This window comes from Schistocerca cancellata, chromosome 8 (assembly GCF_023864275.1).
Source record: "Schistocerca cancellata isolate TAMUIC-IGC-003103 chromosome 8, iqSchCanc2.1, whole genome shotgun sequence".
Classification (NCBI taxonomy): domain Eukaryota; kingdom Metazoa; phylum Arthropoda; class Insecta; order Orthoptera; family Acrididae; genus Schistocerca; species Schistocerca cancellata.
The window spans coordinates 76282693-76296113 of NC_064633.1; the positions used below are offsets into that span (position 1 = coordinate 76282693).

Sequence of the window (13421 nt, forward strand, 5' to 3'; positions counted from 1 at the left end):
TGTCAGGAGAGAGATAAAGATTGCAAACTGAGACCGCACAGTCTAGGTGGACCCTAACAGCAACCGCTTCCAATGTAGTTTGAAGAGGAATCCACGAGCTAGCAACGTCTGTACGGACAAACGTACGAACACCACCAGAAGCCCGCAGGGGTTCGACCCGATTTCAACAGAAAACACGGAACCCACGGAGGGTCGGTGAGTGAGAATCAGTAAAATGAGATTCCTGGAGAACCACACAAGCTACAGAGTAAGACGAAAGAAGGGATTTCAATTCCGGAAGGTGACGATAGTATCCATTACAATTCCATTGCAGAACCACAGAACGATGATTTAAATGGGGGCTGAACATGTTAAAGCCAGTCATACCGCCAGATCCCCACCCGTCACCGACAAGGAGGGGGCGACATCCATGAACGACAGGTCAGAATCCAATTGTGAAGTCGGGGAAGGGACCTCTGGTGACACCAGAGGCTCTTTGTCCCGGGACTTATGTTTATTCTTCTTTTCAGGCTGAGATCGAGAAGGGCTGCGTGGCATAAAGGAGCCAGCTGCAGCAAGATCAGGAACAGAAAGAGACCGGGCGACCTGGGGGCCAACAGACCGCGGCTCTCGCAGTCGTTGCGCGGCAGCAGACCTTTGGCCTGGAAGGTGGCAGGAAGGGGCATCCCGGGAGAGGCGCCCTTGACCGGCAGACGCCGAAGGAGTGGGACACTTCTCTCGCTGGGGAGGGGGAGCAGCGCCCAGAGGAAAAGGTGTGGGAGCCCCAGGGGAGGGGGGGAGGAGAGAGGTCCGGGATGGGGGTAAGGAAGGGGGAGAAAGGGGTGAAGATGTAACCAAGGCGTAACTACATGTCATGGACACAGGGTGAAGACTTGTGTATTTCTTACGGGCCTCTGTGTAGGTTAAACGATCGAGGGACTTATACTCCATTATCTTCTTTTTCTTCTTATACACTGGGCAATCTGGTGAACGTGGAGAATGACTACCATGACAATTTACACACACAGGAGGGGGAACACAGGGACTCCCCTAATGGAGTGGAAGTCCACAGTCACCACAGAGAGGGGCCTGTGAACAGCGGGAAGACGTGTCCAAAACGCAAGCACTTAAAACACCTCATAGGAGGTGGGATGTACGGCTTCACATCACATCGATAAACCATTATCTCAACTTTCTCAGGTAGGGTATCCCCTTCAAAGGCCAGGATAAAGGCACCAGTATCAATGCGATTGTCTTTAGGACCCTTCTGGACACGCCGAACAAAGCGAACACCCCGCCGTCCAAGATTGTCCTGAAGTTCCTCATCAGTTTGAAGGCTGAGGTCCCTGTGAAAGATCACACCTTGTACCATATTTAGAGACTGGTGGGGGGGGGGGTAATGGACACAGGACAAGATGGGTACAGGCACGAAGGGCCACAGATTGGGCAGCTGAAGCAGTTTTGATCAGCAACGAACCCGACCGCATCTTGTTCAGGGAGTCCACTTCGCCAAACTTGTCTTCAATGTGTTCCACAAAGAATAAAGGTTTGGTATTGGTGAAAGTATCTCCAGAAGTCCTGGTGCAAACTAGCCAACGGGGGAAAGGTTTCGCCCCTAGCCGACGGGCCTGACCCTCTTCCCAGGGGGTAGCCACGGAAGGGACGGCCGAAGGGGCAAGAGAAGAAGCACTTGAGAAGAATCAGTTCCACGTAGAGAGATGGCCGCAGAAGAACGGCCAGAGTTCTGGACCCCTATGCGTTTCATTTGCATAGCGTCCGCTCTGATACAACCCACTCCGATCAGGGGCTCTCCTCACGGGCGCCACCCAGCCACAGCAAGGACTGCCTGGCACGGCGGCCATTGCCGGGGGTTCCGATGCTCCAGGATGACGAGCAGCCACTCCAAGGCATGCACGAGGAGGTCACAGCTCAGGTATCGGAAGTGTGATCCCTGTGTGTTCAGGGGGCTCAACCAGAAGGGTACATAGCGACCCCACCACACGGGCTGGCTACCGTGCTGGTTATGCACCCTAGCATCAGACAACGACGTGAAAGAAAAGGTGGAATGTACTAGCAGGGCACACGTCGGAGACACTAGGTAAGGTGCTCTTCCCCAAATGGCTCACAGTATCGAGGAGAAATTTTGTAATGGAGGTCAAACCCCAGAGGGGGACCAAGGAATGCCAAAAGGAGGAGATGATTATGCAACAAAGCTGGATTGTAAAACCAACAGAACCAGGAGGATAGCGGGGGCCAACATAAGCAAGGACATCAAGAGAGGGAGAGGAGAGGGCGACGGGAAAGGAGCAAGGAGGGGAAAGGAGGGGAAGGGGAAGGAAATGCAGCCCTGGAGAGAAAGAAGGCTGCAATAGCTCGAGGCCCCGTGCTCGCCACGCACGTATCCACAAAGAGATTTGTGGACCCCCTGGGGGGAAAGCTTATAGTTGACAGTGTACTGGGTGGTGGTGGTGGGATCAGTCATGGAAAAATTCCTGTAGTAGTTGGTGTTAGAGCCGCATCTTTTTTAGATTGAAGTCAGCTGATAGGTATAACTGCTAAAAGAAAGTCTCTGTAACTAAGGGTTCACCTTCAGAGGATGTAATGTTTCCATGTGGAGAAGGAATTAGCATATTTCATCAAAATGTAAGAGGTATTAGAGACAAGTAGTGAACTGCTTATAGATGTTGACTCTGAAATTATTGGTGTATCTGAGCACCACTTAAATAACTTGACAATTCAGATGCTTCCTTTACCAGGATACAGATTACCGTATTTACTCGAATCTAAGCCGCACTCGAATCTAAGCCGCACCTGAAAAATGAGACTCGAAATAAAGGAAAAAAAAAAAAATTTCCCGAATCTGAGACGCACCTGAAATTTGAGACTCCAAATTCAAGGGGAGAGAAAAGTTTTAGGCAGCACCTCCAAATCTAAACAAAGTTGGTCCATTGTAATATGAGACACAATTTAGGTCAAATGAATGACGATACAGGTACAGTAGTTTGGTTCGAGTCGTAAGCTTAGCAGTTAAGCTTTACCAGGTAGCCATTGCTATGCGTCAGGCGCTCTGTCCGTATTTATACGGGTACCCTTCCTTTTTCACGTGCTTTGTCTGGTTTGAATCGATTGCTTATTTTGCTTTGATCTGATAAGTGCCGTTTTCTTTTTTATAGGTGTTTACGTCACTCTAAGCTGAAGATGCATTACTGTGCTGTGTCATGCATTGTTTGCCGCATTCTGATCGTGCGTGTTTACGGCCTGTTGCTGCTCGCGGCATGGCTTGCTTACAATAAAGAGGAATCGTCTCATTAGCGAAACAATGGCTAGAGACTGCTATTTGTTGTTACTTACACTGCTGCTTTCTTTGATAATGATCAACAAGTACCAAATAATAGACTGCGTATGATAGAACATGTTCTGAATGAGAGTTAGGCGAAAATTTTTCTGCGTTTGAAAATCTTTGCGGCTGCTTCTTTAGTACATCAAATTATGCACAGAAATTAGAGCCACCTTAGATTTAAAAATCTAGTCAGTTGCCGTGCTTCATTTCTCACTGTATCATAAGAATAATACAGATATAAACATGACACGATACGTATATTCTTCCGCATTTGCTGTTGTCTCACTCTAGTTTCGTAGTTTATTAGGCAGACAGGATTTAAATGAGATAGCGGCAAACACGAAAGAATACATGGCAAAATGTTTATATTTGTATTATACTTATGGTGAAGAGAATACTGCATGTGATTCACATTTCATCAGGCTCCTACTAGCAACCATCTTTTCTCACAGGTAGGAAAAAATTCAGAACGTAGAGCTGGCCATATTGACAAATATCCCAAATAGTCTTGTCAGTCGGATTTTCGCAGTACATTGAAATTCTGCTACATTCGAAGATGAACAATACGGAATTTGTATTTACTTCGTTGGAGAATGTATGAAAATGCAGTGGTCGAAACTTGTGGCGGAGAAAAAAAGCTCGTCTTCCACCTTTTTTTTTTAAATTTATTTACTGACGCAGAGGTTTTGGCGACAGTATTTATCTTTGTGCCTACAAAGCATGCCTGTGTAGCGCTACATATATTCGACGGCAGAAGTTACTTGTGACTGCACCTACTAACATTTTTCAGAACTTCTGCTTGCTTCGCACTCGATTCTAAGCCGCAGGCGGTTTTTGGGATTACAAAAACCGGAAAAAAAGTGCGGCTTACATTCAAGTAAATACGGAAGCTGGCCGTTTTTCAAGGAATATCTTGTGTGGTGGGGGAGTGTCTACATATGCAAAAAACATTATTCCATTTCTTTCCGTAGACATATCATGGCACTGCATTGAACAGATATTTGAATGTTGTGTAGGGGCAGTTGAATTTAGTGAAACTGAACTTCTGATTTTTGTTGTTTATAGGTCCTCTAACTCTGACTTCAGAGTATTTCTGCTCAAGCTAGAGTGTTCTTGGTTCACTTTATAGGAATTACCAGAAAGTAGTTATATGTGGTGACTTCAATATAAATTTTGTTTTATGATGGTGCAAGAAAAAGGATGTTGGTATACATCCTAAATTCATATGATCTGATGTAGACAGTATTTTTTTCCAACTAGGCTGCAGGGGAACAGCAGCACAGCCCTAGACAATATTTTTATTCAATCTCCATTACTAGATAGACATTCTGTTAGTAAAAGGGTGAAGGCTATTCAGACCATGATGTACAAACTTTAACACTAAAAGTCTTTTGTACTCAAACTAATGTGATATATAATTACAAACTATGTAGGAAAGTTAATCCAACAGCAACAGAGGTTTTTTTTTTTTTTTAATCTTGTCAAGGAACAAGAGTGGCAGGATGTTTATAGTGCCGATTACATAGATGATAAATATAATGCTTTCCTTAACACATTTCTCATGCTCTTTGAGAGTAGCTTTCCATTAGAAAATTCTAAACGGGGTACAAGCATTAACCCTTTGACTGCTGGAGGCGCACGATGCGCTTGGCACGCTGAGGCCTCCACTGTCATCCGTGTACCTGCGCTAATGTGCCTGACCCTCGAGCTGCCACCTGGGGCGGAGCGACACTCGCTGGCCCACCCGCCCTGTGCTGAATATTTCTGCAGTGACTGCGACTCCACGCAAAATATTGTGTCCTCTCACGGCTGATACAGAATACTCGCAAATGCTCTCACTACGTAGTTCCCCTGCAGGTGAATTACTACAGAATCAAACTGTCTGGTAAAACTATTTTCCGTCACCAAGAATGATATCTTGCTTGTAGTTTTCTTGCACTATTTTTGTAGATTAATCCGAAAGTGACGTGATTCATTAGCTTTACATCAATAGTTTATTGTTCTTTCTTGGATACCCGTTTATAGTGTCTGCATTTATATATGCATTCCTCACCGTACTAACTCAAGAATGAATAAAATAAGCCATAGATTATAGATTACTGTATGTTATTTTTGTTGTTCAGAACATCGTATTACGCCGTTTATGGGAGAAAGCGACACACAGATCATCTTTCATATCCCACTACAACATCGGAATTTACTGTGAGCAACGGTAAAAACAATTTCACTCCACGTCTTTAAATCCATATTCCGGTGTGATAAGGAATTTCACATGGCCTACTGTTTGTATCGCTGAATTACCCGAATACTTGTTGCGCTTTGTAATTACCCGATTATGCATAATTTTGTTTCTTTGATGAAATTTGTACAATACGTGTGATTGTTGCACATAAGTATTCAACAGATTTTCCAACATTTGAAAGCTGTGAAATCTGTCTTTTTGTCAGCAGATTAAATTCACTTATAGAGAAAATTCAAAGTCATGAATTGTAAATTTAGGAGTTACTTTTACACTTTGTGAATACGTTTCCAATCCTCCTTTTTGATCCGGGCTTTGGACCGGCACTGGTGAAGTTAAAAACATTTTTATTTTGTTTTTCCCTTTTAATAATTTTTTTTTCGTTTTCGACGTTTTTTTCTAATAGCATTATTGTATTCGTTCTATGCTGCAATTAGTAATTCTGTTTTGTGTGGTATTTCTCAAAATAGGGTACGACATACAATGGTACCTTGCAAGTTTTACTTTCGTACCTGCTTTTTCGACGCACTTTCTGTTTCCAGCAAACAATGTATCTACGTGTTAGCGCACTTTTCTTGGATTGCTCACTTGTTATAATGTCTGGAAAGTGCCTTCCCACAAATCTTAGAGGATTATCATCAGAACACCTTCCTCTGCCAGCTTTTCTGCACTCTAACGAATACGTTTCTCTAAGTTCCCTTACCAGTGACAGATGAAATTCTGCTATCGTCATTTTACGACCTGTTAGTGATCTGTGTAGGACGCGAGTGTTTAAAACACACAGATCTAGAACGTGAAAAAAGAACTTTTTATACTGATTCATTGTTTTCTGTATACATCCAACAGAGCTAAGCAGCATATCAGAACGGTCAACTGCTCCCATATTGAAGTTATAATCTACAATGCTTTATGGTTTCTTAATTTTTTCTCCAGTATTCTTGTCAATCTTTCCTGTGTCAACCATTTCTGTGGTGTTACATGTGGTCAACATCCACACTTCCCTTTTTTCACACCACTTTATAGCAAGCATTGTATCAGTACACATAAATTGAATATCTCCACGTTCCAGTTTCTTCTGAAGTTTCGGCATGTTGCGTCTGTTCTTACGGATAGCACCACATACGTTTGTCCCATGACTGTGAAGCCAGGCAAACAAGTCTGGGCTTGAGTACCAATTATCGACGTAGAGGGTATGTCCACGTTCCAAATAGGGCTTCATAAGTGTAGCCACTATGTCACCACTTTCCCCCAAATTGTGGAACTCAATTTCTGTATAAACAATAAAATCCAAGACATAGCCAGTCTTACAATCACATAACACGAATGTTTTTATACCGAATCTACTCTGTTTCGATGGAATGAATTATCTCAAAGATAAGCGTCCTTTGAATAATAACAAACTTCAACCTTGCAGAGTTTCTGATGTGGATTAAACGCACAATGGAAAGCTGTACGAACTTTATTGACAATGTTCCTAATTTTGAATAATCTGCCTCCTCCAGTATTGGCAGAGTTGTCACTGGAATGTTACATTCTCATAAGTAACAAAAAGCGGTCTCTTGACATGAGTTCACTAAAAATTGGCTTATTTAGAAGAACATCTCTGGTCCAGTATTCGCAAATTTTCAGTTTTTTCACGCGGGGCATCAGAAGACAAACCGCTAAGAAATAATAAATTTCTTCATATCCAGTATCTTTCCACTTTGAGATTCGAGAAGGCACTGATTCGGGAGTATTCTCCTTGGTGAATATATAAAACCGATCGTTTCATCAGCTATATATTTCATCAGTTCTTGTGTAAAGAATAACATGAAAACTGACAGAATACTTGACTCATTCCCTATTTGACATCCATGTTCCGACAGCATATCATCAAACGCTTTATTAACTGGCTAAAAGTCATTTTCTTTCCAGTCAAATATATCACTAAGACGTGCTTTCTTCGTAGGCGTTTCACTATCACTTTCTGAGTCTTCAGATTCAGAACAACTAACATCTCTTGTTGAAACATGAGACTGCTTTGACACCCCTGCTGACGTGAACAGTTTAGGAATAGAGCTTTCGGACTCTGTGGAAGAGCTATCACTTTTGTTAAAATCAAGTAGTTCACCCTCACTGTTGGTCCCCGTAAGAATCTCCACGATTTCTTCCTTAGTGCAACCACGACATCTCGCCATTTTCCTTGTAAAATACAGGACACGAAGAACACTTATGTAAATTCTGATGAACAGTGAACTGTAGAGTGAAGCCTAGGCTCACAACAGACGAGCTAGCGGCCAGAACTGCAAAAGGCTACTGAGACATGGGACGGCAAGTCCGCTGTCCGAATTATCTCGCCATCAGCACTCAGGTAGCGGCACGCCTATACTCGTCATCAGCGCTCAGGGGCCGGAAAGCAGGTGCGACTAACTCGTCTACAGCACTCAGGGGAAAACCGGCGGCCACGACTATACTAATCATTAGGACCCAGGGAGCGGTATGCAACATGATGAGTAAACTGGTCAACAGCAGTCAAAGGGTTAATACGCACCCCAGGTGGCTGGCTAGTGGGATAAGGATATTGTGTAGAACAAAGCAGGAATTATATTAAAATGTTAGAAGTAGTCACAATCAAGCTACAGTAGCCCATTACAAGCAGTATTGTAAGGTGCTTACAAATGTTATCAGGGAGGCAAAGAGTATGCGGTATGCAAATAGAAGATAAAATTAAAACCAAAGTTAGTTTGTGGTAAAAATATTTCTGTTACTGATAAATCCGTTATATGTACGGTATTTAACAATCATTTTCTGAGCACTGCTGGTGAATTATAAAAATTTAGCTTCAAGACTGATGTATGAAATAATCCTGTGTGATACAGACAGGGAGGAGGTTGAGTCAATAATTAAATCACTGAAGGCTAAGGACTGTCACGGATATGATGGAGTGCCTAGTAGCTGCACATGTTAGACCTGTATTTAGCCATACTCTTAATTTTTCCTTTAGGAATGGTCAGTTTCCTGAACAATTAAAGTACTCAGTAGTAAAGCTGCTTTATGAAAAGGGAGAAAGGGATAATGTAGAAAATTTTAGACCTATTTCTATGCCATAAGTGTTTGCTAAAGTTATTTCAAGGGCTGTGTATGTAAGGATAATTGATCATTTTATGTCACACTATTTTCTATCAAATGTACACTTCGGCTTTAGAAGTCTTAAGTCGTTTAACAGTTGAAAATGCTGTATTTTCTTTCCTCTGGGAGGTACTGGATGGGTTAAACAAAAGGTTTCAAATGCTAGGCATATTTTTTGATTTAACTAAGGCCTTTAATTGTGGTGATCACAAAATATTGCACCACAATGAGCATATGATTAGTTAAACTGAATAGTTCAAATTTCTAGGTGTTCAGAAAGATAGTAAACTGTTGTGGAAAGCCCATGTTCAGGATCTTGTTCAAAGACTTAATGCTGCTATTTTTACTATTCAAAAGGTATCTGAAGTGAGTGATCGTTCAACACGAAAATTAGTCTACTTTGCTTATTTTCATTCGCTTATGTCATATGGCATTATATTTTGGGATAACTCTTCCGATTCTAAAAGGATATTTTTGGCTCAGAAATGTGTGGTTCAGGGAGTAAGTAGTCCTACAGATCCTGACATGTAAATAAAAATAAAAGCATGCTCTACAACATGACATTTGTGACCTCAGTGCCTGTTTCACCACACTACATGTCCTTGGTTCTCACCATCCACATGGCCTTAATTTACATTTATTTCTTCCATCTCAGTTTTTCCTTCATTGTAACTACTCTTTGCATCACTCCATTTTAGTTTTCTACATCTTTCATTGTCTTTCCCGTCAATTTTGCACTGCCCCCTCCCATCTCTGTTACGTACAATGCACTTAGCTTCTCACGCTTATTAACTCATACATGATGTTTTACTTGTATTCTCTGTCTTGCATATAACCCTGTCTTTCTCCTGTAAGCTCTCAGGTTTGCGAATCTCATCTGATGCAGTCCCCAACAATCAGCCTTTCCTTCTCATCCAGTATGGTAAGTCTCCCCTGACCCACAGTTCTAGGAGACTTTTCCAAAATCTACCCTTTTTCCTAGATCTCTCCAGTACTTTCCCTTCACCCTTCTTCCTTCCCCTTCAACCCTTCTGCCTGAAGAAGGAGCCACTAGCTCTGAAAGCTTGCCAATCACAGTCTTATGTGTGTGTTCTGCGCCACTTAATGAGTAGATTTTTTTAACTATCCAATTAAATAATTTTATCAATAACTGATCGTGTTCATTGTAAAATATTATGGAATATGTTGACGTAGGCACTCTTCAGTCCTTATCTACGAGACTCATGACACAAAGGATCACCGTCTACACTGATGGAACTGCTTATAATTTATAACAGTAATGATTATTACTACCCTATATTTCAATGTGTGGTTACAGTTAGTGACCAATACAGATTTACACCCCTTTCAGCAATTCAATGATTCCAAGTTTCTTAGTGATATTTTGCTCTCTTCAGGAAGAGCTACCTCCAGCTTTGTAAGAATGCTAAAGGAAGCTTTGTATAATAAACACATATTCCAAGTAAATCCCAGACATGTTCGATAGTGATCATGGGAATGACTAACATGTTGTCGAACAACTGGATTCTACGGAGATGAATACACCTGACTGAAGGAAACAACTGGAAATTGTACCAGCATATTTTACAATAAAAGGTTCAAGTTGCAAAAGAACAATACTGGGTGAAATGAGATGTATGCATCCTTCAATGTAAATTTCTACACTCAATATGAATCCTCAATTATGACATTGCCAACTACACACTCTCTCTCTCTCTCTCTCTCTCTCTCTCTCTCTCTCTCTCTCTCTCTGTGTGTGTGTGTGTGTGTGTGTGTGTGTGTGTGTGTGTGTGTGTGTGTGTGTGTGTGTGTGAGAGAGAGAGAGAGAGAGAGAGAGTTGAACATAATGAAGTTTGAGTAACAATATGCATGACGGGAGGGGTAGGGGGGGGGGGGGGCACGTAACTTGAATCGTATAGATGGTGTACATGCCAACATTTTTTTCTGTAAAGAACATTATTGTAATAGTAAACCTGACTCATTCCACATCATAGTAAGAGGTTGCCATTATGATCCATAGAGCATTCAAGTAACTAACAAGCTAATTGTTACACCGTGTACGTGCCCCGTTTTTAGGTTTGATGCTTCACTTTTTATTAATTTATAACATTCCTAATAGATCCCACTATGGGAAGTAGACTGGTTGGTGCAAGCGAGTTTTGTGCTGGCTATCATGATTTATGTACATGTATGTCTCACGAAGTTAGGTTGAGTACTATCTTGAGGAATTACATAATTTATATGGACAAGCTAACAGAACACAGTGAGAGTGACAGCAGTATTAGGTAACTGATTCAGCCAAGAAGAAAAGTTATTTCATAAAAAACTTATACCAGTTTGACAGGAATTAGCGTAACTGTTATTACAGATTTATAATCTGCAGAAAGCAGCATTCAATTTCACTGTTTTCTCAATCTAACAACTCATCATTAATTACTAATCCAGCTAAGAATGAGCATGTGATGTACATAGACATTAGGCATTAGTTTTAAGGATAAGACCAGAGCGCTATAGTTAACAGAAGTTAATAACTACCTTCACACCACTTAATATTTAAGGCAATGATTGACAGTAAGAACAATGTTGTAGCTAATGACAGAAGTGTGGGTAGCATCAGTATCAGATAAGTAGATCACGATCAAATAAAGTAAAATCATCACTTTACTGATTCTGTAAATACCAGAACAACTCTTCAGAGACTTTATCAGCATTTTTTTTTATTAATTTGATAGCAAACAAGGCATACCCATTGACATAGCATATAACAACCAGAGTTACTTACCTGAGCCTGTTTATTAGGCTCAAGCCTCAGTAAACATCCAACTTGCTGCGTCCGCGTGTGGACGATGCCCGCACAAACAAAGTTATCAGGATTGGGGTCTATTCCATCAAGCAACTGCATTCCAAAACCTGCCAACTTTGTCCGAACAGCTGTCAGATCCATTGGTGCAGAGGCTTTAAAAATTTTTTGAGACCTCTGTTGGTTACTGCAAAACAAGTCATTAAACTGAAATTCAAATGTGATTTGTCAATATTTACACAAAAATAAATACCCTACAATTTTCCAACTCTGAAGCTACAGGCACTCACAAGATCGATGCCTTTCATATACCACTGACACTCTAAACAACTTTTATATTAATTCTTCACCATTAAGGCAGATTTGAGGGTTTTGTGGAAAACCATACTAGAGTCCAATCAAGAATGCCAACTATCATGAAAACTGAATTAAAACTGATTTTAATGGTGGTCTGAGGACCTGTTGATAGCAGTTACAATGGTCTCCAGGTTTTCAATGTTCCTTAATAAGTATTCTACCAATTTCATAGAGAATGCAGGATTTTACAGACTAGTTAAAACAAAAAAGAACATTTGTGAATGAGTTGAATATTATCTATTTACACTGCAGCCTGTTACATTTAAACACATATTGTATTAATTATTATGCAATTTATTAATATCAGCAGTAATTTTTTTGCTTTACACTGGCAACTAATGATACAATCTGCAATATTACATCCCGCACAAAGAATGTCGCAACACCGTAATAAAACTGCACCTAGTTCCAAATTCCACTATCTCCACCACTATACCTTGTTTCCCTCTTATCCACCACTAAAAAACACCATAATAATTCAAACATATTTCAACAGTAAGTAATAACAGCAGTTCTTTTGTGCCACAGTCCACAACATACACTTTTTCGTTATTCCCCAGTCTGTAGGAACACCCTGCTGGTCACTGGCCACTGTGGAGGGCATTGTGGGCTCTACATCTGCTTCTTCCAAGGTCTGTCATCTTCCTGGTTGCAGGGGACAACTACTCTGTTCCAACGGAGCGTCACTGCTGCTGGCATAGAGTCAGCAACATGCCAGCCCATGCCACCCTACTTCCAGTTCCATGGGGAGTGAAATGGAACATGGCTGCTCTCCTATTCTGATGTTGTTGATAAAATTGATGTGCATGAGCTGTTTGCACATCAGCTGTATCTGTCAGAAACCTCATTTCTTCATCTTCTATCACAACCTCCCATAGTAGGGATTGACTGATGAGGTAACACGCTACCCAAGCCTTTCTTAAAATAGCATCAGCAATATTGTCCAGAATCTGCCATTCTGCCTCGCAACACAGTATCTTCTTGCATCAAGTCTTCTGTGCTGATTCAGTTGCTGTCGATCAGTTGAAACATCAGCATATAGCTAATGTCCTCCCTATAGTACACCCCGGCATGCCTCCTTCACTGCAGGCACATCTGAAAGTTTGTCTTTGAACAATTCAATGTCAGTAAATGGTATAAGAACCGTGACCTCTCAACCAGTGCCAAGCCTCCCGAGGGGTTCAGGTTTCTACATATGGAAGAAAATTATAGGTGCACCTCGTCATTTGGGCATCATCCCATCATTTCTGCGACATGTGAAGGATCTGGTTGTGAATTTGATATTTGCTTGTGATTCATATTCTTATTAAATCCAGCACTTGCGGCTTTGTTCTTTCTTCAGCCAACACACTACTGCTTTTTTCATATCTGAAGATCGAGTGGACATATTCCATGTCTTACCAGCAATGACTTGACTGACACAGTACCAACAGTATTTAACCGAAGCGGTATTCTGCATAGCACTCTGTTAACTACCCACACTGGTGTAGTGAGCAGAAGTCTGGGCACCCAAGCACTTGCACAGTACCCCTTGTTCGCAATTAGGATGGCATTATGATACGGTCTTACTGTCTGCACTGGCAGTTTATAATCTTAAC

The 13421-nt window shown here is 41.5% G+C and overlaps 1 protein-coding gene across 1 annotated transcript in view; it reads right to left on the reverse strand.

Moving 5' to 3' along the window:
• The window catches only part of LOC126095111 (AP-2 complex subunit alpha), a 318173-nt gene that overhangs the window by 18363 nt on the left and 286389 nt on the right, over window positions 1-13421 (reverse strand). Inside the window, exon 18 of the mRNA XM_049909819.1 lies at window positions 11449-11653. Within this exon, the coding sequence (XP_049765776.1) occupies window positions 11449-11653 (205 nt within the window). The remainder of the gene's footprint in view (window positions 1-11448; window positions 11654-13421) is intronic.